At 49.6% G+C, this 27,264-nt stretch overlaps 2 protein-coding genes across 3 annotated transcripts; one reads left to right on the top strand and one right to left on the bottom strand.

Annotated features, from left to right (window-relative positions):
• Positions 1-5,372: 5,372 nt before the first annotated feature.
• LOC136514155 (LOB domain-containing protein 1-like) lies at positions 5,373-6,513 on the top strand. The gene is made up of 2 exons (XM_066508148.1): positions 5,373-5,682; positions 5,790-6,513. Exons 1-2 carry the CDS (start codon positions 5,434-5,436, stop codon positions 6,186-6,188), a joined length of 648 nt encoding a protein of 215 aa, XP_066364245.1. The 5' UTR covers positions 5,373-5,433; the 3' UTR covers positions 6,189-6,513.
• A 7,133-nt stretch (positions 6,514-13,646) lies between these two features.
• On the bottom strand, positions 13,647-18,027 carry LOC136511493 (tetraspanin-3). 2 transcript variants are annotated; one of them, XR_010772736.1, is made up of 3 exons: positions 17,272-18,008; positions 13,976-14,483; positions 13,647-13,844 (listed from the first exon to the last, which is right to left on the bottom strand). XR_010772736.1 is itself a non-coding variant. In XM_066505550.1 (2 exons), exons 1-2 carry the CDS (start codon positions 17,803-17,805, stop codon positions 14,133-14,135), a joined length of 885 nt encoding a protein of 294 aa, XP_066361647.1. In that variant the 5' UTR covers positions 17,806-18,027; the 3' UTR covers positions 13,770-14,132. The 2 variants fall into 2 exon arrangements, 1 of the variants encoding a protein (XP_066361647.1); XM_066505550.1 differs by having other exon boundaries at positions 13,770-14,483; positions 17,272-18,027.
• Positions 18,028-27,264: the final 9,237 nt, after the last annotated feature.

Genomic DNA, 27,264 nt, shown 5'->3' with positions numbered 1-27,264 from the left:
AGCTGGAAGATATCGTACATCTGCATTTCACCAAAGCATAAATCAATCAGACGAAGACACAAACACAAAAACACACAGAGACAGATACACAAAAAAAACATCAACCCCAAAAACACATGCACCCACCCACACAGACGCCCTCACACTATCACCAAAGCTAGCAAACACCCACCAACACACCCACACACATAGAAACACATACACAGAGACATACAAACAGAGGGAGAGAGAGAAAGACAGGCACACACACAAAGACACAAATAGAGAGAGAGAGACAGACAATTATCAGAAAAAAAATCCTCAAAACAACCTAGGAAAATATAGAAAAAAAGCAGCACTCCAATAACAAAGATACCTGGGAACAAAGAAACATGACAGAATACTCGAAAAAAATCTAACAAATCTCATACAAATCAAAAAAGACACATTGAGCCAAAAATAACAAGGATGAGCATCCTTAAATCCAGCATTATACATTCCAAAAACAACTAAACAAAATCAAATGCTCACTAACCTAAAAACACCAAAAAACTAAAAAAATCAAAACAACAACCTGTAACTACAAATACAATGACAAATATAGCAACCTGCAGGCCATCTATTATATCAGCACATCAACCTGAAAACTACCTGCAGGCTATGCTCAGGTACAGATCAAATCCACATGAAAACAGAGGCATAATCAACTCTAAACATAAAAAAATACACAAATCCCCAAAATCAAATGGAGAATCTGAACAGCAACTGACATAAAAAAAACTCAAACAAATAAACACAATCATTAACTCGTGTGTGCACACACACACTCACCTCTCTTTTTGGTAGCAGCAACAAACACACACACTAACACTCAGAATCACACTACTCACACAGAGAGTGAGAACAAACACACCAGACACAAAGACACACCCAGACACACACACCAAAAAAAAAGACAGCATCAGCTCCAAAAAAACAGAAAAAAGGCAGACAAAACCCACAGCAATACAAACATACAGAGAAAAAGACACACACATCAAAGCTCTGAAAAAAAATCAGCTAGCAAAAAACCTCTGAACAAAAAAAACTAAAAAAAATCAACTCAACAAAAAAGTCAAATATAAAAAAAAAACCCAAAGAGCAGCTAAAAATATAAAAGACAGCTCAACTAAAATATACTAAACAAAACTCTAAAAATTACAGCTAAAGACAAAAGAAAAAGAAAAAAAGACAAAACCCACAGCAATACAAACATACAGAGAAAAAGAGACACACCAAAGCTCTAAAAAAATCAGCTAGCAAACACGGCAAAGCTAGAAAAAACCTCTGAACAAAAAAACTAAAAAAAATAACTCAACAAAAAAGTCAAATATAAAAAAAAACCAAAGAGTGGCTAAAAATATAAAAGACAGCTCAACTAAAACATACTAAACAAAACTCTAAAAATTACAGCTAAAGGCAAAAGAAAAAGAAAAAGAAATCCACAAATCAACAAATCTAAAACTTAACAAATCAACGCTAAGCAATAGTGGAGATCCAAAAAAAAGAAGCAGCTGTCAAAAACAGTGCACACAAAGAGAAAGACATAGACACACAGACACACAGAGATAGACATAACTCAAAAATATATAGCTTATTGATGAATCTAGAATTATTTCCTCTAAAATCAGAAGTGAAATAGTGTCGGGTATCGATATTAGGGATACCCAAAGCAAGGAAGTTAGCGCCCACGCTGACTTCCCCGGATGGCTCGAGACGTATTAAAAGGTCTCGCCCGACCCCAATGTCGCGGGCTCCGTCTCGCCCGACCCCAAGGCCGCGGGCTCCGTCTCGCCCGACCTCGAGGCCGCGGGCTCCGTCTCGCCCGACAACAAGGACGCGGGCTCCGTCTCGCCCGACCCCTTGGGTGCGGGCTCCGTCTCGCCCGACCCCAAGGACGCCGTTTCCTTCTCGCCCAAGGTCGTGAGCTCCGTTTTGCCCGACCTCAAGGACACGGGTTCCGTCTTGTCCGACGGGGACCCATACCGCCGCCAACCACTCTAAGGTCCAAGAGTATGGACCTAGATCAAAACTCTGACACCAGGGAAGAGGCTGGCACACCTCGATGTAACCCATGGCCATGATGGGTTGTATCTGGGGATTCACATCAAGAATAGTGTCGGGCGTGCCGGTGTTGTTCTGCCTAATCCTTGTACGGACGCTGATAGGCGCGTTAATTCACGACGTCCGCCGGGACGGGGTGGAACGCCATGACCGGCAGATGACGCCCGCGCATGGCCATCCCTGTTGACATCTACAAGATCGACGGGACCCGCATGAAGGTAAAGAAGAACACCACAACCCTGGAAGCATTATTCTCTCTCTCGTTTTTCTCCTTTTCCTCCTCTGTAACCCACGCTTTCCCTTCACCTATAAAAGGGAAAGCAAGGCGCCCCATGAAAGGAGAGATCGAGGGGGGGAGATCAGAACACAAGAGCACGACACGAGCACACGGCTGAGCAGCATGCGAGCTCTCAGCACCCGTTTACTCCTTCCACCAGAGACTTGGGATCCTCTCCCTCTCGCCTGTTTGTAACCCCTACTACAAACCAAGTGCCGGTAACACGAGCAGCAGCGAACTGGATGTAGGGATGTTTTGCCCGAACCAGTATAAACCCTTATGTCCTCCGAGCACACCATCCGAGCCAGACGCGCAATACAAATTTACTCGTCGGTGGTCTGAAAACACCGACAAGTAGACAAAAGGATGCAGTTCTGATGTAGCTAGGATCAGGGACAGTTAGCTGTCTTCAATGATACAATGATGAAGTTCTGGAGGCAAGGTTCAACTTTTAGGAACTCATATTTATACTGAAGATGCAGTGCATATTATAAAGAAAAATATAGAGTTACAGTCATGTTCTAAGAGAATGCACATACAGGTTGAAGGAGATATATCCACTGCCCCCACCAATTGGGTAGATAAAAGCTAAGTACCCATACATCATAATGGCAGATAAGTTAAGTAGCTCCATACATGAAGCATAGATAAAAGCTCACATTATGCAGTTTTCTGAAAAAAAATAGGCAACAGGTAACAAAAAACAGGCAATGGGCAGCCCCGCCCCATCTCCATCTCCTTCGTCATGCGTACAAAGACATCCCCACATCACCCCTCCTCCAACTCGCCTGACATCATTCCCGTCTGCCGCGACCGCGAAGAAAGCAATGGCAGTCAATGAAAATCCAGCACACAAAAAAGACAAAATCTCCGACGAGACGACGCCCATCCAGGTGAGGCCAAAGCAAGCCGACTCCATCCTCTATGGACTCAAACCAAAAATACAACAAATCCTAGAACCTACAAAATCATCACAAATAGGTTCATAGGGTAGGTGTGGAGAAGTGATATGCATACAGACTATAGTAACCATTTAGAATCAAATGCGCAGATTAGTTAGCACAGAGATCAACTGATAGCAGCTTGATACTAATCAAACTACAGCCACTCAGCATCAACTAAAAAGTAACTTAAAAACAACTAAAGGATTACACATACAAACATTGCATCAAAAGTAGGAGAACAGATTGTATACTGGTAACCTTGTAAATTTATAAAATGCACAAGGTTTTAAAGACGTCAAACTAATTAGATTATGTAACAGATAACATCGGCTACCTAGAGAATTGGACAGAACCAAAACACTGAACACTATATATTGATCAAACATTACACACATATATGATAGTAAGAAAGGTCTAGACCTGAAAGGCTGTAACAGCTAGCAAGCTTATGCAAATTTTGCTAGTATATGATATCAACGTAAATGAACAAGACAAAATCACTCGGCAATCTCTTTTCCAGGACACAACTGAAACATGCATTTTCTACAACCACAATTATGATATGACCTATTCATCACCTAGAAGCCTTGCACAAATTCTACAGATCCAATCCTCCACACATCAAATTCAGAGCAGATGCACCAAAATCGGCTACAGCTCCGATCAGGGTACGCTCACTGCTATAAGCCAGAACATCTACTGAACCAAAATTACCCAAACAACGACCGCAGAGAACAAGGTCGGCTTCGATCCCCTTAGCCTTCGCCACATCCCGCCCCCACAACGCCCCCCCCCCCCTCACACACACACACCTGACACCCCCTAATCTCCCTTCCCTTCCGGGGCCTGGGCCGAAAGGCAGCACGGACAGGCACACATGGCATATAGCTTCTCAAATCAGCGATAAAAGTATAGGAACAAGGAACTTACGAAGAACAGCGACAGCGACAGCTCCTTCAATCAGCAACAACAACAGCGGAAGTGCGCCGCGACGGATCACACCCCAACACACCCCGCCGCGAGGACACGGGAAACTACGGCGACGGCCGCGGCACAGGGCGAGCAGCGCGCGAGGGCAACACCCCCACCCAGCAGCTCCGCCCCAACTCAGCAGAAGGCTCCGGAAGTGGAGGAAGGAAGCCGCGCCGAAGTGGAGAGGAAGTCGCGCCGGATGGGGGAGGGAGCGCCACCGGGGGTGGAGGAGGCCGCACCGCCGTGGATGCTGGAGGGCGCGGTGCCGGGGGTGGTGAAGCGTGTGGTGAGGGACGGCTCTGGGGAGGGCGGAGCGCATCGGCGACGTGGCGCAGGCGAAGCGGTCGCGTGAGGCGCAAAGGGGGAAACTGACGAAACGGGTGGGAGATGAAAAGATAAAGGGTAGGCGCGGATTTCGGGCTTTGGGTTTCAAATGCTCGACCCGTCAGCGTGGCGGACCCGTCAATGAACCACACAGCTAGACGAATCTCCGAACACATCAAACGGCCCAGAATCTGATAGATAAATGACAACAAAATCTGTCAACAGATAAATAGCAAAATTCTTTATCTTTTTGTATTTATTTATTTACAATATTTTTTGTATTTGTATATTTTGATTGGACCACGTATCGATGAATATGTTGGTTGAAAAATATTCAAATGTGCCGGTTCTTTGAAAAATATAAAATAGCTACATAGTTTACATGACACAATTGATCACAACATCTTGTAGAAATTAAATATTACAACTAGTCTATGAAACTGTGAAATAAAAGTGTACATTGAAAGAGTCAATTTCATCCACACCTACCAATACTGTCACATCTTAAAAATAGTGGGATGAAACAAACCACTGAAACTAGCGGAAGAGAAGCGAAGTGCCTCACTTGTTGAACCATCAACGTAACTATATATGGCGGGAATTGAATGGGTCGAACGAATCGCCTTAGCTGGCACTGGCACTGGCACTGGCACTGACAGGCCATTAGTCCTGCTAACTCCTACTAAGTCCTAAGTTAAGCTAGCCTGCCCACTCTTCACCACTATATAAATACACTCGTTGCCGCCAAACTCGGAAGCCATCTCCAGCTCCATCCAAGCTCCTCAGGTTCGATCGGTGCCGGCCCGCCGGTGCGTGCCAAAAGCAAGCAGCTAAATGGACTGCTCCAACGACACGGCCGTCTGCGCCGGCGCCGTGGCCGTGGCCGCGGCCGCGGCGCCGTCACCTCCGTCGTCGCCACAGCCGGCGGCGGTGGTGCTGAGCCCGTGCGCCGCGTGCAAGATCCTCCGCCGCCGCTGCGTCGACCGCTGCGTGCTGGCGCCCTACTTCCCGCCCACCGAGCCGCACAAGTTCGCCACCGCGCACCGGGTCTTCGGCGCCAGCAACATCATCAAGCTCCTCCAGGTCAGCCGTCTATCTGATCCATTCTCACCATTGTGTGTGCAGCAAGCAGCAAGCACACGCATGCATGAGCATGACGACTGACCGATGGAGCATGCATGCACATGCAGGAGCTGCCGGAGGAGCACCGTGCCGACGCGGTGAGCAGCATGGTGTACGAGGCGGCGGCACGCATCCGGGACCCGGTCTACGGCTGCGCCGGCGCCATCTGCCAGCTGCAGAAGCAGGTCAACGACCTCAAGGCGCAGCTGGCGCGCGCCCACGCCGAGCTCGCCGTTGCCCGCGCCCAGCACGCGCACCTCCTCGCGCTCCTCTGCGTCGAGGTCGCCACCGCCTCGCCGCCGTCCTACTGCGGCGCCGCCGACTACTCCTCCTCCTCTCATCAGCTAGCGATCGTCTCCAACCCCATGATGGCCGCCGACGCGCTCTACGTCGTCGACGGCGCCGGTGCCACCTTGCAGATGCAGGCCAGCCCCGTCAGCTGGGCCGACGACGCGCTCTGGACATGAGCTCCATCAATCCCTGCACCTACGAGCTGCGCTGTTTGTCAATGCAACGTCCAAGTATAATCTATATAATTAATCTAGCTGATCCGTATATGCATATGTATACAAGTTACATATACGTACGTACGTAGAATCAATATGTTTATAGGGGGTAAGTGTAAGTTTTATTTACTTTACTCGTTTGGATGTCATAATTCCAAGTTAACCAAAGGGTTAACGTGGTTGGGGTTTGTTGAAGCAATTGAGTGACAAATCCCTCTGAATGTTGAGCTTTTGTTCGTTTGGGAACGAACGAGAAACTTCTGCTCTTAATTTAGTACAAAATTGTTGTGTATGACACTGCTCCTCTTTAACATTGTTGCTGTGTATGGAATAATGCTACTTGTTCGTATACTAATTCGGAATAAACAATCTAATGCCACATTAAGAATTTACACGTTTCCTCAAGTTCAGTCGCCTGAGCTCTCAGGCGACGAGTTCAAAGCACTGTCTGCTGCTTTTGCTGCTGAGCTAATGGAAGGAAGCAGAAAGCGGTGACCACTGGCCAGCAAATGTCGCCTGATTTTTAAACAGGCGCCTGTGCAATAGCAACTCCCTAAGATTTATTTGGTTCCCGGTTGTGCATCGGACATATAAATAAATATATTTGTTTCCACTGGCTACACTGCTTGGTTCTGAAAACAAACAAAGGTTCAGAGTTCAGACATCTGCTGAACCTGCTATTACCAATCATTAGGAGGACAGGTGCTGGAGCTTGTTTAACATTTCTGTTTCTATATATGTTCTACCTTCTACGAACGTAGGCAAGAATGTGGTATGATTCCAAAATCCTAACAATTGTTATATATCCACAAGGACTACCTAAACAAGACTAGTAGTCTGTATATATGTTCTCTTGTCCAGAACTGAAGCCACAGAAACAATATTTAAGAACATGTTCAGTTCATCATTGGCACAGCATGCATATTAAACGATTGATCGTTGAACCAGAACAATGTGAGAGATTGAAACGGAATCTAATTAATTCCCCAGTGGATGGACTTCATTTCATCATCAGTGTCCAACTGCTCATACGCTGGTCTTCAAATGTACTCCTCCTATGAGAACGCTTGTGCTTTCAGACATCTACTTCGCCTTGCTGTATCAGTTATTGCTGTTTTGTCCCATCTAGCTTAGCTAGCTTCCTCGTCCGCCGTCCCTGATGGACGATAATAGTAGTGTCAACAACTCAGCACGCACATCGATCTCAAGCAAAAGGAACAATAATGTAGTTTACATCATTCATTCATTAACGGGAGACTTTTCTCTTGGACATCCAAAGTGATGATTTGCTGGCGGACATCCTGTTTTGAGCAGTTTATCAGAAGACACTCTGGTTCGGTAAATTTATGCCACAGGACACCGCGGACCGGTGGTAGCCGGTCGAGGAGAGAGAAAATTTCGTTTTGGACATCCGGTGCCCCTGAGCCACAGTTGGGTCCGCCCCTCTCCCTTTCACTGACGTGTGGGGCCCACCTGTCATCTTCTTCTTCCTCCTCTTCTCCTCTTCTCTTCTTCCATTGCTCGACCAGCCCTGGCCACGCAGGCGCACGGACGAGCTGGCGAGCTGCCGCAGTCGCGGCCATGCGGGCTTACGGGCGAGCTGGCGAGCCTCTGCCGCGACCACGAGCGTCACGTGCGAGCAGCCGCCCTCGCTGCTGCTGTCGGCGATAGGAGCGCCGCGGTGTCCGCGCCCACGCCCCCACGCGCCGACCCTACCCTGCCGCCACCCGGTGCAGCCGGCTCTGCCCCGCCTCCCACGGCCCCTTCCTCGCCGCCGCCCTCCCGCCCCACCACTGCAGGCCATTTGCGTCGCGCCGGGGGGACCTGCTCGGCGCCGCCGCCATGCCGTGGCCCGTGGCCCAGCCAGCCACGCGTCACCCCTCGCACGCGCGCCGCCGTCGCGCCCACTGAGAGAGAGAGCAGGGGAGGGAGCACGCGCACGCTGGCCTACAGGGCACGCCCGCCAGAGTGTGGCTCGTTGGCGCAGGGTGGGGGCGTGGCCGCTGAGCACGCAGGGCCCGGAGGCGCGGACGTCGGAGGCGCGGGCCCGGGCGGCGGAGCAAGGGAGAAAGAAGGGTGCAGGAGGCGGAGAGGGTGGCGGGGCCATGAAACAGAAAAAAAAAGAAAGGGATAGAGGAAGAAGAAAGCGGCAGGGGCAAGAATGTCATTTCACCGATGTTCTTTCTCCTCAACCGGCTGCAACCGGTCCGCGGTGTCCTGTGGCCTAATTTCACCGAACCAGAGTATATTCTGACAAAATGCTAAAAAGTGAGTGTCCGACAGCAAATGACCATCACTTTAGATGTCCAAAAGACAATTCTCCCTTCATTAATTGGTCAAAACAAATAGTACAATGTACGACGCTATTATAATTAGCCTATTTAATTTGATGCTATCTGAATGGTTGCAACGGAGTTATATATGAACACAGTACAGATTACTAAAATAGCAAACAGGCATGGATTTTTAGCTTAATATAGCTACCAGCTAGCAAGCAACCACAAGTGCGTTGTACGCTGACCTAACTTGCCTGATTCAGGTTCAGCCTAAGTTAATGTTCGGCTGATGGTTTCTGCGGCCGATAAGTCGATTGAAGCCGATTTGTTGTGAGAGAAAAACACTGTTCCATAGCTCAAGCGAGCATTAAAGAACTGTCAACTGTGTGGAGATAATTTTGACTGTCAGATTCAGATAAACAAAAAACTCTCCCAGAGCTCAACTAGGGAAGTTAAAGTACTGGGACTACTTGTCTTTTGTCCCTTCTGAATACTAGGGCTCCTAGTTGCTAGGTTAGATGCATATGCATGTAAGTCCAATTTACTGTCCTTAACCTCTTTCAGTTAAGTCTAATCATAGTAGGACAATACATGCATATAGACAAGAGAAAAATTACCAAATAAACAAGTTAACCTACTACGGTACTACCTAACGGCCTTATCTGGACCAAATGCAGATGGTTCCAAAGCCAGTGCCAAACCAGCGAGCATGTACATGGCACATGATCCAGTGAAATGACGCTTACGGCTCACTAAGTACATATGTAATGGCAATATACATGATAAATACGTACCTGAGCAACTTGTACAAATAATGGTCCCGTTCGTTTGTCTTAAAAATGGCTTGTTCGGCTTCTTTTTTCAGCCGGAACAGTATTTTTCTCTTACAACAATTCAGCCGGAACAGTGTTTTTCAGCCAGTTTCAGCCAAGTTTCAGACCAACGAACGGGGCCAATGTACCTAAAGTTAATCTAATTACTAACGGGAAATGTACTGTAATTATTAGTATTTGTTTAGAAGATGGATCCTGCAAAGCAAAGAGGTTGCGTTGCAGCAAGAGTTCTGCTCGGAGCTGACAGATCAGTTTCAGTGGTATCTGCAATTTTCAGTGTCTTTGTCATTTTTTGCTTATGATGACTGCAGCTGGAAGCAGAAATTGGCATGAATGGAACAGAGCATTCAGGCGATGAAATGTCAAGACAGGTACAGATAGCTGCAGTGCTATCGACACTCCTGCTGCATTTCCCACAAGAGGACGGACGGAGCTTCTCTGATATCTGCATGCCCATGCTGACACTCAGGGCGCGTTTAGATGCAAAAATTTTTAGGTTTTGGCTACTGTAGCACTTTCGTTTGTATTTGATAATTAGTGTTTAATTATGGACTAATTAGGTTCGAAAGTTTCGTCTCGCGATTTCTCATCTAACTGTGCAATTAGTTTTTTTTTCGTCTACATTTAGTACTTCATGCATGTGTCGCAAGATTCGATGTGATGTTTACTGCGCAAAAATTTTTGGGAACTAAACAGCCCTCAAAGAAACTTGGCTTGGCGCCATCTCCACCTGTCAAGCTACGTACATGGTCGACATGCGACAGTCGGCAAGGAGATTTGCATGCATGGCCGGCCATGCGTGCCGCCGTTAGCAGCGATTTCGGGTTCACAACATATCTGCAAAAGAGTTTGTTGAGATGGGTTTGTCGTCTATCAGCCTATCAGGAGATCGACACATACAGATATCTGAACGTTTAATTTGGCAGTAGCTCACCAGTGCCAACAAGAATAAATGCCAAGTGCTGGATCGGCGCATGCATGTCCGTTCATAGGAACAACGTGATGTTGTGTGCCAATGCCAAAGCCAAAGCATGAGATCATACTTTTTGCTTCCAAACTAATGTTCAAAGAGTTGGTGTGTTTACGCTGTCATGCAGATGCTTGCAGGATTGAAGGTCCAGTATAAACTACTAAGGACATACTACTACTTGGGCATTAGTTGGTATCTCATGACCTTTTTGCCTCCAAACTAAGGTCAAATTCAAACACAGCCTGTTCATGATTGGCAGAAAGGACTGATGAATTACCTTGAGATTTCAGGGACCCGGCAGCTATATATAAAAAAATTCAGAACGGAATCAGAATAATTCCCTAGTTGATTGACTTACTTGCTTATTAGCAGTGGTCAAAGAGTGTCGTACTGCCTGTTGAAATGTAACAAGAGCGTGCCGAATAGAATGCTGCTGCTGCTGAGGAACTGAGGATGCAGCACGCGCATTCTCCAGGCTTAGAATTTTTTGGTCTTCCCCTGCCCTTAGAAACGGTTGCATTTCCTACTACCAACAAGGGTGTAGTCTATTCCGTCTCTTCAAAGAAAAGGGGAAAAATGTCCAATTGGTTTGATTCTTTAATGGGGTAGACAATGGTTGTAGTACTAATACTAGCTCTTGTACAATTGGGTAATCAAGGACATCAAACAGCATGAGCGAAATCCAATTGTATTTCCTACTACCAACATGCGTGTTAGTTTATTCCGTCGGTTGAAAGAAAAGGGAAAAAATATCCAATTGGTTTAATTCTTTAATTTGGTAGACAAGTGTTGTACTAATACTAGCTCGCTCTTACCTATGTATAATTGGGTAATCAAGGACATCAAACAGCATGAGCTAAATTAGCTCCTAGCAGAGATGCGTTGTACATTGACCTAACTTAGGTTCATCCTAGCTAGCTAGATGAGGTGGCACGTAAAAAAAATTGTCCATACACAGCTTGCAAGTTCAAAAGGAGTAGTGACAAGAATCTAGCTTGTCCTTAATTAGTCTATCAATCCGTGCTCATGCGCCAACACCAAACATTTTACTTCCTACTGTCATGATGAGTATGAATTCATATAGGATAGTTCCAAGTCAAGCTTTTCTTACCAATGACTATAAATATGTTGATTTTTATATAGATTGACAAGATAACATTTACTTCCTCTGTTTCAAGTTAAATGTTGTATTAAGGTCCCGTTTGATAGAGCTCTAGCTCTAGGAAATCTATAGATTTCTAGAGCTGTGCATTTGTAGCTCTAGAAAATCCTAGATCTAGAGCCACAAGCATGCCAAGTGCAATTACATGACTCATTTCATTTATAATTTATATTAAATATAGAAGTAGATAATGGATTCACTTTGGTTTAGTTTTTTTTCATATTTGTAGTGCATAACATAATTTAAAAACATGTATGGAGAAAGCTAAAACTGCATAATGCACTTACGGTTCAATAATAATCGTGTGCATACGAGACACCAACACTCTGCATGAGCATCTTGAGGTACACGTAGCCATCATCTTACTGATCAGCAGCTCGTTTACTTACTGAAAAAGGAGTTCACCGGCCTGTTCGCTGGTTGGTTTCTGGGCTGATAAGCCCGACTGGTTCTGGTTTGTTGTGAGAGAAAAACACTGTTGGCTGGCTGATAAGCCCTGGCTGAAACCAATAAGCGAACAAGCTGCACATCCATGAGAAAGTACATGCAGAGACTGAATCTCGTTTACTTCCTGAAAAAGGAGTTCACATCCATGAGAAAGTTCATGTAGAGACTGTGAACCTCGTTTATTTACTGAAAAAGGAGTTCACATCCATGAGAAAGTTCATGCAGAGACTGAACCTTTTCGAGTTATGTCTAATCATAGTAGCGCAGTTCATATGTAGGAGTAGTAGTAAGCAAGGAAAAAGAAAAGAACAAACAACCTAACAACATTGACGAGGAGTGCCGCCTTACCCAGCTGGAAAGATAAACAACACATCGAACATGATAATTAAACGCGTGATCCATCAATCAGATTGCCATCCATGCATATGAACAGAAACGCGTGCATGCACGCGCCGCAACCATGCATGGCGTTGGCATCCAGTTCATATATTCGGTTTGTTCGCTTGTTGGTTTCAGTTAGGGCTTGTCAGCCATGATATAGTGTTTTTCTCTCACAATAAACTAGCATTAATCGAGCTTATCAGTCCAGAAACCAACCAGGAAACAGGCTGATTTCCGCCGGCCCAGAATTCTAGGAGTCTAGGAGACCTGCTGTCTGTTCTCCATCAGGGGACACACAACCATCTGCTGAACATCGTAAGCAGAAATGTCAACAGCAGTCAGTGCAGCCTTTGACTCCCTGCTACAGAACAAAGCAGCATGCATGAGGGCGCCGGGTTTTTCTGCATAGGATCAAAGTGATGCGTTTGAACCGGAGAAATGAGCCGCTCCAGATGCATGCCAAGTGCACACTGCTTTAGCTGGTTCCATTTCAGTCTTGCACATTCACATGGGTTAGTCGGTCCCTGTCTTGATCAAATTCCACTTTGGTTCTGTTCGTCTTATAATCCATATTTTTCGATTTGTCTTTTTAGCTAGAAAAGTATTTTTCTCTCACAATAAATCAGCCGAAATAGTGTTTCAGCTTGTTTTTTCAGTGAAGTGAACGGGGCCTTTGCATTGTCTAATGTCTGCATGTCAATAGTTGGATTACCAGGGGTAACATGCTAGTGAGCTGGGGGATTTATTTTCTGCTGTCTGATCAAATCAGTGAGCCAATCAGTTAGTCCCTGCATTCTCACTGGCATGCCATGAATGTGCTGTGTTGTTGACGTGTGTATTAACCCTTTCAGAACTCTTTTGGATGGGCATAATAAAGGGTAAAGTGAGCTCAATCATACGTTTTTTATGCAGTCAAGCTTGACTCTGGCACTGACTTCGTTAGAACTCCGGCGACGTGAAATTTGGCAATATAATGGATCTTGTAAAAGATTTGTGAAGGGCCTCAGATGCTAATTTGGACGTGTTTTTGTTGGTGGGCTTGTATATACTTATTAGAACTCCGGCCTGTATATACTTATGGGCCTGGATGTGTTTTTGTTGGTGGGCTTGCATGGTTGGTACTCAGAAAAGGGTTTTTGTAGGCTGAAATGAGGGCCCACAGAGACCACCTGGGCCTTGGCCACTGACAATTGACAAATTGCAACAGCCATCAGAGTGCTCACATACTGTTATCTCACAAAGCTGAAGCAAAACACGTGCCTGGCTGTAACTTGAGCAGTGAACAGTTGTGAAGAAAATCAAAAAAACAATTTGTGAAGAATCCTACATTCCTACTGGGAGCTGCAGTACAGCCATCTCATCATACCTCAAGTGTTGCCATAAAGTGAGATATTCAGAAAATATTCCATCATGGCTGGCACCATCATACAACTATCCCCCAGAATTTAAAAATCTCCAATACAGAACAGCTCCTAGATGATTTAACTTCTCTTGTTTTTTGCAGATCTCATATTGTACCCCTACCACATAATAGGCCTACCCTAAACACTAAGGCCCCGTTCGCTTCCTGGGGAACGACCCCCAGGAACCATTCCCGGCCGGATTCGTTACTAAAATTTATATACGCCTTATATGGCTGGAATGTTTCCAAGACCGGATTTGCTCTAACCGAACGCAGCCTAAAGCAAACACAAACTCAAACCACACTGAACTTCCCCTTTTCACCACCAAATGCAGTAGAATCCACATTTCAGTAAGATATATAATAAAGCCCAAGCCTTAGCACCACCGTCATTTGTACAAGGCAAAAGCTTCCGAACCCGCAGCAGCAGCTGCCTAGAACTGGAACCTGCTTGGATGGGACTTGGTCATCTGCGCCATGCCGATCGGCTCATCATTCTCGATCCTCTTGGCATTGCGGAATGCGGCACAGCCCGCGACATAGACAATCACAAGGATGATCAACACCACGATGTTCAGGATGGCCACCTTGCGCCAGCTCTTCTTGATGCCTGCGAGGACACCAGCCTTGCACGAGTCGCACTGGAAGCACAGCATCTGCTGGTCGTTGCTCCACCTGCTGCAGTCAGGGTCATTGATCACAGTCGGCACACCAGGGTTTTGTGTCCAGTACGTCTCGTTCATATAGGTGAATGCACATGATGTTGGTGGCTTGCAGCATCCAGACTGCAGTAGTCAATCACAAAAATGATATCAGTTAGTATCCTGAACATGGCTAATCAGTTGTTCTGAGAGAAAAAGAACTCAATGCAATTCTGTAAACATAGAAACTAATTCTACCAACTAAATCAAATATAGCACGCAAGAATCAAAAAACATTTATGCTTGCTTAAGAGTCTGAGGAGAGCTCATCAACAAGAGATACTCAGTGTCTAAACTCAAGTTCTTGCAGGCAGTTGAACATGGCAACTCAGACATAAAATATGATGTATCATGAAGCAAATTTACATTGAAAAATAACTCAAATGAACACAAACTGTATCCTGAGAGACCACACAATCTGTTACTCTGAGAGACAAAGAAGTCACTCTGGTAAACCCAAAACTCATTTCACTAGCAAAACCAAAATGTAACATGGAAGCAGTATGTTGTTTAAGAGCTTGAAGACAGCTCATTGTCTTGAAATACTTGGCCTCTGAACTAAAAATCTCTTACAGCTAATTAACTTCCAAAATTTTTGACAGAACAGTCAGAAAACAGTTTATCTTCAAAGAAATCTACATCAAACAATAATTGAGATGAGCAAAAACAGTAGCACTAAAATGGCAATAAGTTCCTTATGAGATTGATAGCATCGGGCTGGACAGTATGGCCATCAGTTATCCATTATTATCATCAACTAGACTAACAATGTCTTGGCCTCCCAATCAAGATAGAAGTTGACGACTATTTTTTTTTAAAATGGGTCCCATACTCACTAGGAAACTATCCAAGCCTGTATAACTACAATCTGAAGAACCTAATACATAGTCCATGTGTGCACGCACAAGAAAAAACAAACTAACACCACTACAGAACCAAAAATTTAATGAGCATTTGATGGGTGCCTGTACACTGCAACAGATATCAAATGAACAATTGTCACAAGCCCTTACATTTTTACTCCACCCACTGACCAACCATCATATACAATAAGTCATTCAACATTAACAATAAGATATTCTGTGTCCCAGTATAAACACAACATGTAATGTAGAGTATCATCTCTACAGAAAATAACCAAAAGGCAAAATGTATATTTGCAAGTAATTTGTGAGTAACGAGGAAAAGGAAAACACTCACGGCAAGAAAAGACAGCATAGAGAATATAATGACAAGCAAGGTAAGGCTTCCATGGTCCCAATTCCAACTCTGAAATGTAACACTAGCAAGTGGCTTTTGGCTATCCTGGCCACACTGGTGTATTTGGTAGGACGCTGAGAGAGGCCCTGATTCCTCAATCATAAAATTATTGTGGGCCTCCTTGTCGTCTGGTATCCGTAAAGATGAGAAAAGGCTAGGACAATGACATTATCCTTAGCCTCACCACAGACACCAGATTCTACTTACCACTGCAATAGTGTCAACTTCAGTGCTGCTCATCCTATGCACTGCAGTGGTGACAGGGGGGGTAAATAACTGACTGCACCACGACTCTCAATTGACCAATGAGTCATGGGGATGCTCACTGGTCAAGCGTCTTAGGTGTACTGTGTACAGTTGGGAGGTACAAGTATAAAAATTTGTTCAATGGAAAAAGGTCACTTTCTTTGAGAGATGTAGTTCCAAGTTTGTTTAGTGAAAAATATCAGTGACATGTTTCACCATCATGGAATGGATGATGCAGATTTGTTTCTACATCCATGATTTGAGTCTCTAATCAACCAAAAGCGTCTGTACTTAGAGCAAGTATAATAGCAGGCTATAAGCCGACTAAATGCTGAGGTGGAGGAAAGAGGGGAGGAGAGAGAGAAGAAGCGGGCTGTAAGCTTACAGCCGGCTTGGGCACAAGAAACAAGAAAGTCTGTGAGAGAGATAAGTGGGCCATGTATTAACTGTAAAGAGTTAACTACTATATGAATGGGCTGATAGAAGGCTGCAAAGAACCTTACAGCCGGCTGTATTATTAGCCTTGCTCTTACAGGCACCTGCTACAGAATTATGCAAGGAATTTCTTCCCGTGGTGTAAAGCAATTCAGAGAACCAAAGTAAACAAAGCAGGGAAAAGGATTGCTTTTGAAGAAAGGTAAATGCTGGAATCGAAGGGGCTGCCAAAGTCAGTGACCCTTCTAGCTGCTTTGCTTTGCCCCAAATCAGGAACAAGCAAAAGGGCCGATGAATTAACAATTTCTGAAAGGTGGAAGCTGCTGCACGATGAATAAACAAATTAAATACTAGTAAAGGCCATGACTTGCTAAGCGAAAGGGGCTGGCTGCTGATGAAAGGGGCAAGCAAAGTTCATCTCCAGATCCACACTGGTGCCGAGTAGAAGTAATTGGAATATCCTACGCCACCTTTGCAACAAGCAATGAAAGGTCAGGAAGAACCTGGATGATTATTGTTTACCCTCTTGATTGATGACCTCTTTCCATGGAAAATTGATACAAAAAAATTCAGCCTTTTTTTTGTTTCCCCCTAAACTAGTACTACCTACTACTACCTAGCAGCTGCAGAGGACAGCAGCAAAACTAAATGGTGGAACTAAATCGCTGAATCATCACAAAATCCCGACTTTTGTGCACTAGTAGAACAATAAAACTTGAATAAAATCCAATCTTTCCTTGGCGGAGGAATTTTCGAATCACACATGGAAATCAAATGAATCGCGCATGGAAAGCAAGGGTGGCAAGAACTGACTAATCTTTTTTCCCCTTTTGCCTTTTGATGGGGAGAAAGAGGAAGAGGAAGATAAAGAAGGAAAGCGAGGGGGGGGGGGGGGGGGGGGGGGGGGGGGGGTGGGCGTTAAAAAGAGGACCTCAATCGGGGAGAGGTTGCGGCCGTAGAACATGGCGGGCGTCTCCGGCACGAGCATACCGGTGTTGGGGTCCCGCGCGAGGCGCCGCATGCCGGCGCAGGCGTGGCCGTCGCGGAGGCAGGCGCTGATGGTGGCCCAGTACTGCGGGTCGGCGACGCGGTCGCGGAGCCAGCCGCTGTAGTCGGAGAGCTGGTACTCGGGGAAGCGGCGGTTCATGACGACCTGGCCGTCGCCGCGGTCGGTGACGGCGAAGGCGAAGACGATGAAGAAGAGCAGGGCGAGGACGACGAAGAACATGGCGAAGAGGTAGAGGCGGAGGAGCCAGGTCTGGCGGTAGCAGGCGCCGGCGAAGCCCATGAGGGAGATGACCATGAGGACGAGCCCCACGACGATGATGGGCCACTGCAGGAAGCGGATGCAGTCCGTGGAGTTGGCCTGCGACGCCAGCCAGATGCCGCCGCCCAGGATCGGGATCGAGATCAGGAAGGTGATGAAGTTGATGATCCCCAGCACGCTCGTGCCCCCGCGCAGCATCTTGCCCCTCTTGCTCTTTGCTCTTCCCCTTCCCCTTCCCCTCCTTGGTTGCTGCCTCCTGGCCTTCTCTCCTCTTCTTCCTCGACCTGCTGTTGTTGCTCTGTTTCTTGGCTCTGCGCTTCTCTTTCTCTCTACTGTGCTGTGCCGTTGCCTGCTCTGCTTTGTGCGTGCGTGGTGAGGGAGGGAGAGAAAGAGAGGGCGGTTGGCTACTTGGCTACTACTACTAGTTGGCTTTTAGCGAGGTCGAGGAGCACGCTGCGGCTGTACGGGAGAGTAACGGGACACGGGAGGAGGAGAAGCAGAAGCAGCAGGACAGAAGCCAGGCCAGCAGGTTGGAGCTGACAAGCGCTTTTGCTAAAAGCCATTAGCCATAGCATAGCCACATGATTTGATTGATTTGCTTGGTAGAGCGATCATGGCCTAGCTCGTTTCACAGCGAAAACCAAAACCGACGGTTACTGCAGCTGCACCTACACTTGCACGTCAGTGCTGGTACAATGGACCATGCTGGCCGGCGTTGATGTGACGCTTCGGTTCTTCCACTGACCACGTCGCTGATGAGAGGTTACTGCAGCACATGAAGATCGTCAGCCACGGCAGCCTGTACTCGCCTCAACTAACTGTCGAGGGGCTCCTTTGGATTTTTAATAAAAAAACACTAAAAATTTAAAGGATCTAAGACTATCTCGATCAAGATAACCCAAAAATACGTCACCTTTGGGTCATGCACAGTGAAAACATCCCCACTCAAAACCTACTTTTCTCCAACCGTGAAGAGAACGCAAATCTCCTCCCCGTAGACCTCGGGCGAACCGGCCATGGGAAGAGCTCGCACCGGGCAAGGGGAAGGAGCTCGCGCCGCCGCTGGGAAGGACCTCGCGCGCCGCTGGGAAGGAGCCGTACCTACGCGCGCCGCCGGGAAGGAGAGAAGTCGCACCCGTGCGCGCCGCTGGGAAGAAGCAGCAGCCGGTGAGGGGGCAGAGGCCCGCACGCCGCCGGGGAGGGGAGGAGCCGGACCTTGCGCAGCCGGATCTGAGACCTCGCATGGCTGGTGAGGGAGCAGCGGCCGGTGACGGGGCGGCGGAGCTCGGCCGCGGCGTGCGAACCCACGCGACCTCCCCTTCCTGGCACGCCGGCTGGAGATGCGGCGGCCAACTGGCACGCCGGCGGCGCGGGCGTCCCCCGCCATCTTCTCCTCGGCCCGACAAGCGGCACGTCGGAGATGGATTTGCGTCGTGGAGAGACAACGACGCTTTTTTGGGTTGCCTCTCTCTTCGAACGCAAAATAGGTACCTGCTTTGCCTATTCTGTTGGAGGAATTTTTTCTACTGTACGAGCGACATTTTAGGTTTGGGTACGCTTATGCATATGCCGTTGGAGACAGTCTAATTTCTATCTTATATGAGGGAAATTTTCGATAATTTGTATCTTATATGAGGGATTCATCTAGCTTCCTCGAGTCATACACTGACATCCTCTATTCTCTGCCCATCTCCGTACAGAGCGAGGTGGAGGGTCAATGTGGTCGACGTGCCATAGGATGTACCTAATCCATTTCGTCTCCATATTGTAGCGCATCGACTCGAATCGTATTCGAGGATCCAAATGTTGGCTTGGTTGCAACACCCTTTCATGCACCACGAAGAAATTGAGCTGCTTCGAAAGGTGGTCGTGCTAGGGGTGGGCAAAAAGGAACAGAGACCGAACCCGGAAAGATCCATATTTTATCATCAATCCCTAACTCGGTTTTTGTTTTGCCCATACCGTTATGCTTATGTTGTTTGGTCCCGATGTACCGATGATCAGCGACTCTAACTTATTTCCTCCGACCGTCAGTGACTTATCTAGTATCCACATGTCCTTATACCCAATCGTAGTCCCCCACGTCCTCCATCTCATGCTCCTCTTTGGCCTTCCCTCCTCGTTGTAGATTGTCATTGAGGGCACCACCACCCTAAGTTGGCTGGGCACCGGCAGGCGGCAGCACATCCCCTGTCCCCATTGACTTCCTCCATAGAGCACCGACAGGCTGCATGACACACCCCCCTCCTCAATGCGTCAACTTTCTCCACCGAGCATCGTAGCAGCGGCGCATCCGTAGCGGCTCTGACACTCGTCCCCACTGACTTCCTCCACCGTGAATGGTGGAGAGTGGTGGCGCATATGTGGCTGTCGCCAGGCGACGATGCATTCGTGGTTGCTCAAAGCGAGGCTTCTCATACAATGACCTACATAGATGAAAGCTCTAGTTTGGTTTTGGTGAATTGATAAAACCCTAAGTGCTAACCTAGTTTATTAAAATGATCATGAGATAGGTATATTATTCCAAGTGGTGGAGCAATATTGAAGATCACGATGATGGTGTGACCATGGTGATGATCAAGTGCTTGGACTTGGAAAAAAAGAAAGAGAAAAACAAAAAACTCAAGGCAAAGGTGAAATATTGATAGGAATTTTTTGTTTGGTGATCGAGACACTTAGTGAGTGTGATCATATTTAAGATCGATAGTCGTATTATTAAGAGGGGTGAAACTCGTATCGAAATACGGTTATCAAAGTGCCACTAGATGCTCTAACTCATTGCATATGCATTTAGATCTAGTGGAGTGCTAACACCCTAAAATGTTTGTGAAAATATGCTAACACGTGTGCACAAGGTGATACACTTGGTGGTTGGCACATTTGAGCAAGGGTGGAGAAGTTGGTGAAGTGAAGGAGGTGTTTTTCACTGAAAATCAGTGATCGGACACTGAACCCAAGGTGACCGGATGCTGAGGTGGTGAGTCTGGTTATTTATAAAAGTGTTCGCGCGCTCGGGCTCAGTCGATTCAGCGACCGAACGCTGCACAGTGAAAGTGATCGGACATGCAGGGCCTGCGTCCGGTCACAGGTGACATATGCTGACATCTGAAGCAAAACTTGGCATGCAGAGGCGAAGTCAGGACCGGACGCTGGCCTGAGTCTGGTTAGTATGGACCTAATGTGTCCAGTTGGCGTTTTGCTGCTCGGGGAGCTCTCTGGAAATGACCTAATGCTAGGAAGCCCAGTTGATCGCCGCGTCCAGTTGTCTGTTGACTACGCATAGGGTTGAACTAATCTGACATGGGGGCTAGCGCGTCAGTCATTGGATCGGCGCGTTCGGTCCTTCATTAACGCGAGCGTGGCAGCGGGTTAGCCGTTGGAGATCGGGCGACACGTATTTGAAGGCAAGACACATGGCAAAGATCCCGCGACCGAATGTTAGCCTGGGTGTGTCCGGTCATTCTAATCGGCACGTCCAATCAGCACGAGTTGGGCTGCTATGTGAGCCCAATGGCTCTATTTCAATAGAGCCTCTATAAAAGGTGTTTGGCCGGCTCAAGCTCACTCTCTTGGTCATTTGCATTGACATAACAACCTTGTGAGCTTAGCCAAAGTCCTTCAACTCATCTCCATCATTGATCCATCATCTTTGTGAGATTGGGAGTGACTCCAAGTGCATTGCTTGAGTGATTGTGTCGGTGTTTTGGACCGGCGAGCCCTCAACCAACTAGTGAATTTGTACTACGTGTTCCTAATCCCGGATGGTGATGTAAAGAGACATAAGGTTTATACTGGTTTAAGCAATAGGTGCTCTACGTCCAGTCTAAGAGATCGATCTTGTATTCCTTGCACCAAGGTGCTTGTAGTAGGGGTTTACAAGTAGGGCGAGAGAGGGAGCTAGTCCTAGGTCTCTGTGTGGAGCGGTGTGGGCTGCTTGAGATGTTGATCTCAAGCAGCGAGGAAGCGTGCGTTACAGAGCGTATTCGCCTCTGAGCGTTCCTGTCTTCGTGAACCGCAAGCTCGTGTGTCCGTGTGTCTGAGCGTCTATCTGTCTATGTTCCGTCTGTGCGTGAGTTTGTGAACCCGTGAGCTCGTGTGCCTCTGTTCCTCCCTAGAAACGGCCCCGGTCACTCCCTTTTATAGTTGAAGGGGGGGTGGGGGGTGATACATATGTTAGCTACGTAGTGTCTTATGAGCGGAGGTGGCATGCCTGAGCCCTGTAGCTTGCCACTGTGACAGCATGGTCAATGGAGCAGTCCTGTCCTTGGAGCACTAGAGCGACGCACCGGTCATGCTTGATCCTGTGCGACGTGGGAGCTCCAGTGATAGCTTGACGCAGGGAATGGCGGACGACGTGCCAGTCGCTGTATGTCGGCAGCGTAGAGAGCCAAGGCCTAGTCAGTGCAGAGGCTGAACTATCGTGGAGGGCTCAACGGGCGCGAATCCCGAGGCTGTCGAGACCCTGAAGCGGATTGTCGAGGCTAGGAGGGAGCAGTTGGTCCTGTACACTAATTCCGAGGCTATAGGGACCTGAACTTGTCTCCCCACGCCATGCTGTCCTCGGAGCAGTTGGGGTTAGGCAGCACAGTGCAGCACGGGCATCAGTCGTGGGCACAGTGCCGAGCACAGCGGCCGGTAACCCTTGCCCTGTCCTATCCTGGACGGCATGGTGTTGATGCGACTCCCATCTCGTCAGTCACTCCACTATGCCGAGCCATCGTCCGGCTGATGTCGCAGGAGTGGTTGGTCGCATTATTTGGACGTGACGTTCTATCAGGGAAATCGGTCGAGGCGGAGGCGACGGGGTTGTCACCGAGTCAGTTTCGAGTGAGGTGGAGAATCGGTACCCCATCTGAGGCCTTACGAGCCGGCCTCGAGCAAGACGGAGAATCGATACCCCGTCCGAGGCCTTACGAGCTAGACTCGAGCGAGACAAAGAATCGGTACTTCGCCCGAGGCCTTATGTGCGGGGCCTTGAGTGAGGTGGAGAATCAGTTCGAGGTGGGCCGGGCGGTCCAGCCGAGCCTCGGACAAGGTGGAGGTTAGCCAGTAGTTGTCTCTTGGCTTCGATTTTACAGGGTCTAAGCGATTTTTTCGGTTCTTGCTTAGGGGACCCCTTTTTATGGTACCCGACAGTAGCCCCCAAGCCTCGGGGAGAGTGTGAGCGCTCTTCCTGAGGTTTAGATGAGACTTAGCTCGCGACAGCTTCTGGTGAGATGGTGTTTCGTACTCGAGGCCTCGGTGGGTGCGCGCGAGCGCACCCGCTGAGTGTAGCCCCTGAGGCCCTAGAGGAGTGGATTTATTCCTCCAGGGGCTTTTCTCATGTTGAGCGAGGGGTTTTACTGTGTTTGCCGAGCCCCTGAGTGCGAGTTCGGGTCACTGGGTCTCGGCTTGGTTGCAGGAAGAGCCCCCAAGCCTCTGCTCGGAGCAAGAGGGTGGTCAGGAGTTTCCCTATCTTTTTTATGCGACCCTCGTGCATCCTTTTTGTTTGGAAGGCGGAGTGGAGCATGCCAGGCTATCCTCGGTGGGCGCGAGCTATGACACCTCCGGTGAGCTATTATCGGGTAAGTCCAAGTGGAGGCCCGTGCCCCGTTCAATAGGGGTCGGCTGGTGGTCCAGAGATGCACTCCAAAAGTACCAAAGGGCTTCTCTAGTGGGTCCCAGGGCCGTTCGTTTGACCCCAGGGGCTCGGTGCCTCCCTACGGTGGGATCCCATTCAGAGACTTCTCTGCCAGTCTCGGACACGACTTAGGGCACCAAGCAATTGCTTACTTGGGCCTTGGCCATGTATAGGCTCGCCCATAGTCATCCCTGACTCTATTTGTCCTGGGGCGGCTATCGAAACCCTCGGGGGCCCAGCCTTCGAACCCCTAGACCATAACAGGCTCGGTGCCCTTTTTTTGCATTTTGCCAAGCCTCCGAGTGCGAGTTTGGGTTGCTGTGCTTCGATCTGGTTGCAGGAAGGGCCCCTGAGCCTCTGCGCGGAGCAAGAGGGCGTTTAGGAGTTTCCCTGTCTTTTTTGGTGCGACCCTCGCGCATCATTTTCGTTCGGAAGGAGGGGTTGTTTGCCGAGCCCTCGAGTGCGAGTTTGAGTCGCTGGGTCTCGGCTTGGTTGCAGGAAGAGCCCCCGAGCCTCTACACGGAGCGAGAGGGCGATTAGGGGTTCCCCCGTCTTTTTTGTACGACCCTCGCGCATCCTTTTCGTTTGGAAGGAGGGGTTGTTTGCCGAGCCCTCGAGTGCGAGTTTGAGTCGCTGGGTCTTGGCTTAGTTATAGGAAGAGCCCCCGAGCCTCTGCACGGAGCGAGAGGGCGATCAGGAGTTTCCCTGGCTTTTTTGTGCGACCCTCATGCATCCTTTTTGTTCAGAAGGAGGGGTTGTTTACCGAGCCCTCGAGTGCGAGTTTGAGTCGCTAGGTCTCGGCTTGATTGCAGGAAGAGCCCCCGAGCCTCTACACGGAGCGAGAGGGCAATCAGGAGTTTCCCTAGCTTTTTTGTGCGACCCTCATGCATCCTTTTCATCTAGAAGGGGGGGTGGAATATGCCAGGCTACCCTCGGTGGGCACGAGCGGTGACACTTCCGATGAGTTGTTATCAGGTAAGTCCGAGTGGAGGCTCGTGCCCCATTCGATAGGGGTCGGCTAGCGGTCCAAAGACGCACTCCAAAAGTACCAGAGGGTTTCTCTAGTGGGTCCTAGGGCCATTTGATTAGCCCCGGGGGCTCGGTGCCTCCCTACGGTGGGATCCCATTCAGAGACCTCCCTACCGGTCTCGGACACGACTTAGGGCATCCCAAGCGATCGCTTGCTTGGGCCTCAGCCATGTACGGGCTCGCCCATAGTCATCCCTAACTCTATTTGTCCTGGGGTGGCTATTGAAACCCTCGAGGGCCCAGCCTTCGAACCCCTGGACCGTAACGGGCTAGGTGCCTAGTTCCTTCGTCTGAAAGGAATTGGGTGGGGGATATTCCCCTCCCATCGGCTAATAACGGCAGGTGCGCCTTTTGAGGTGATTTCTCTAGGAGACAGAACGGCGCCTACTGTCGCTGCGGTCTGCGGATGGGACATTACCGTGCACATGATTAATGAGGAAAAGGTGGATGCGTGGGCGATTTAATCGGATCCGGATTAACTGCGCTAGATCTAAGGGAAATTTCCCCGGTTTTGTCGCCCATCCATTTCACCCCCTTCCTATAGAAATACGTGACGAGCCTCACCCCTCTCCTCCTTACCTTGCCTACATTCACCTTTTCTGTCCTCGAGCCGTTGCTAAGAATAGAGAGCGCCGGGGAGAAGAAGGGAGAAGGGAGAGAGAGAGAGAACTCGCCTTACCACTGTAGCTGCATTCTTTACCGCACTCATGGCCAGTGGCACTACTATCATTCAGGCGGACCCTTGGGGTTCGTCCGACATGTCCGTGGAGAAGCTGCAGTCGCTTGTCGACGATGGCCTCCTCCGCCCAGTTACCGACCCCAACAGACTGGAGTGGATTGCTCCGGGAGGCGAGCCGGAGCTAAGGCCACGTGATGGTTACATCGTGAGCTTCATGTCCTTCCATGAGCGCGGTCTCAACCTGCCGGCGGACCGGTTCATGCGGGCGCTCCCGCACTACTACGACATGGAGCTCCACTACTTTAACCCCAACTCCATCGCGCAGGCGGCCATCTTCATCGCCGTCTACGAGGGGTACCTAGGCATTGCTCCCCACTGGGAGCTATGGCTCCACCTCTTTTGGGCAGGGTTCACCACCAAGCCGACGGGCACAGCGGGCACGCGGAAGGCGATGAGGGCCGGTGGCTGCACTCTCCAAGTGTGCCAAGACTGGCAGCACCTCTACATCCTGGCCCAGCTCGCGTCGTCCAACCGTCGCTGGTACAACAGCTGGTTCTACCTCCGCAACGACGACGGCGGGCTTCCCCCTACACTAGGCGGGTCATGGAGAGCGAGCCGGAGAAGTGGAGGTATGGCATCCCGGTGGTCGATCAACCCAAGCTGCAGCCACTCCTAGAGGGGCTAGAGAGGCTACGTAGCCGTGGCCTTACGGCGGCTATGGTCATGGCGGCCTTCCACCGCTGGAGGGTGCTGCCGCTGATGGCTTGGTGGCGGCGCCTGTTTGACATGACACCGGATGAGCCGATCGAGGGCATCTGGATATCCGCCGTCGCCCTCTCCGATGAGGAGATTCTACATCAGGTGAGAGAGACGGTGGAGGGGTGGCTGAGGAGTTGTGGTCTGACCCCATTCGCGATGCGCCCATCGCGGGGGTACCTCTCTCTGGTAAGTCATGCGCTGCTGCGGCCCTCGAGGCCTCCTCATTCCTCACTGTTTCATGTTCCCTTATTTGTGTTCGCCGTTCCCACAGGGGATGAGGGATGTGCGAGCCTCCCCGCCGCCCGTCCCTGAGGACGTAGAGCGGCGGGTGGTGAACCGGGCGCATGCCGAGGCGCAGAAGAAGCGGAAGGACGCCGAGGAGGCAAAGCACAAGAGGAAGAACCATGAGCGCGAGGAGCTGGAGAAACGCCACCGGTAGCAGAGGCACGACGGTCTCCCGGTGGAGGCGTCTCTGTCGCCGTCACTCTCAATGGACTCTTCGGGCGATGATGACGAGAGTGAGGCGGGGCGGGGTCCCTAGACCATCTCCCTGATGTCAGGGGGACGGCGCTCGGGGCATCGACGAGCGGCCCAGTGTTCCCAGGAGGAGGAGGGGAGGGCGCCTCAGGGCTAGCGATCACTGGCCCTGAGGCCGAGGCTGACATGCCCGTGGCACGAGCGTTAGGGAAGCGCACTGTCAGCCTGGTGGGCTCGATGGCAGAGGTGGAACAGGCGGTGGCGGGGGCGACGCAACTGCCCCTGCAGAGAGTCGAGGGGGCGCCGAAGCCCGGCGAGGGCCGGCTGGCACCGGCGGACATGGAGGCCATGCCACCGCTGCCGCCACCGCCGTTATAGAGGAGGGATGCAGTGCTGAAGCGGTTGTGTCCCCATTCGAGGTGAGTGTTTTTTTGGTGGAGTTGGCAGCATCTCCCATTCGTTCCCCGGTCGTATGCTGACCTTGTTGGTGTTTTTCCTTCAGCAGAAAGCGTCAGGCAAAAGTGCCCGCCCTGACGCCACGTAAGGCGCTCAAGGTGAGCACCAGCTCCACCGCCTAGTGGGTGGTGGAGGCGCAAGCCACCATACAACGTGGTGCGGCATCGGTGAGGGCCGACCCAAAGGAGCCGGTCGCCTAGGGAGAGACTACCAAGGTGGCCATGAAGCAAGCGGAGGAGGAGGAGCCTACGCCCCGCGAGGCCGAGGCCCACGAGTCAGATGGGGCTGAGGCATCCTCAGTCACCAAGGCCATCGAGGGCGAGGCCGAGGCCCCTTAGATTTCTGAGGCCGAGGCGATGAAGGCCGGGGCGCCCAGGACCACCGAGGCCGAGGTGGCGGAGGCCGGAGCCCCCGGGACCACCAAGGCCAAGGTGGCAGAGGCTGGAGCCCCCAGGACCACCAAGGCCAGGGTGCCAGAGGCCGGCGTGAGCGCGGTGAAGCCGGCGGCCCAGGAAGCGGAGATGGAGGTGGGGCAAGCTTCAACACTGCCCCCAGTCCCAGGCCCGCCGCCGTCATAGGAGAGCGCCCAGGAAGTGGAGGTCCATTCGATCTCCTCCAACGATACTTCCCGGGGGAA

The sequence above is a fragment of the Miscanthus floridulus genome, chromosome 16, assembly GCF_019320115.1.
Source record: "Miscanthus floridulus cultivar M001 chromosome 16, ASM1932011v1, whole genome shotgun sequence".
NCBI lineage: Eukaryota > Viridiplantae > Streptophyta > Magnoliopsida > Poales > Poaceae > Miscanthus > Miscanthus floridulus.
Note: the sequence above shows the minus strand (reverse complement) of the source record. Positions and strands in the feature narration are given on the sequence as shown.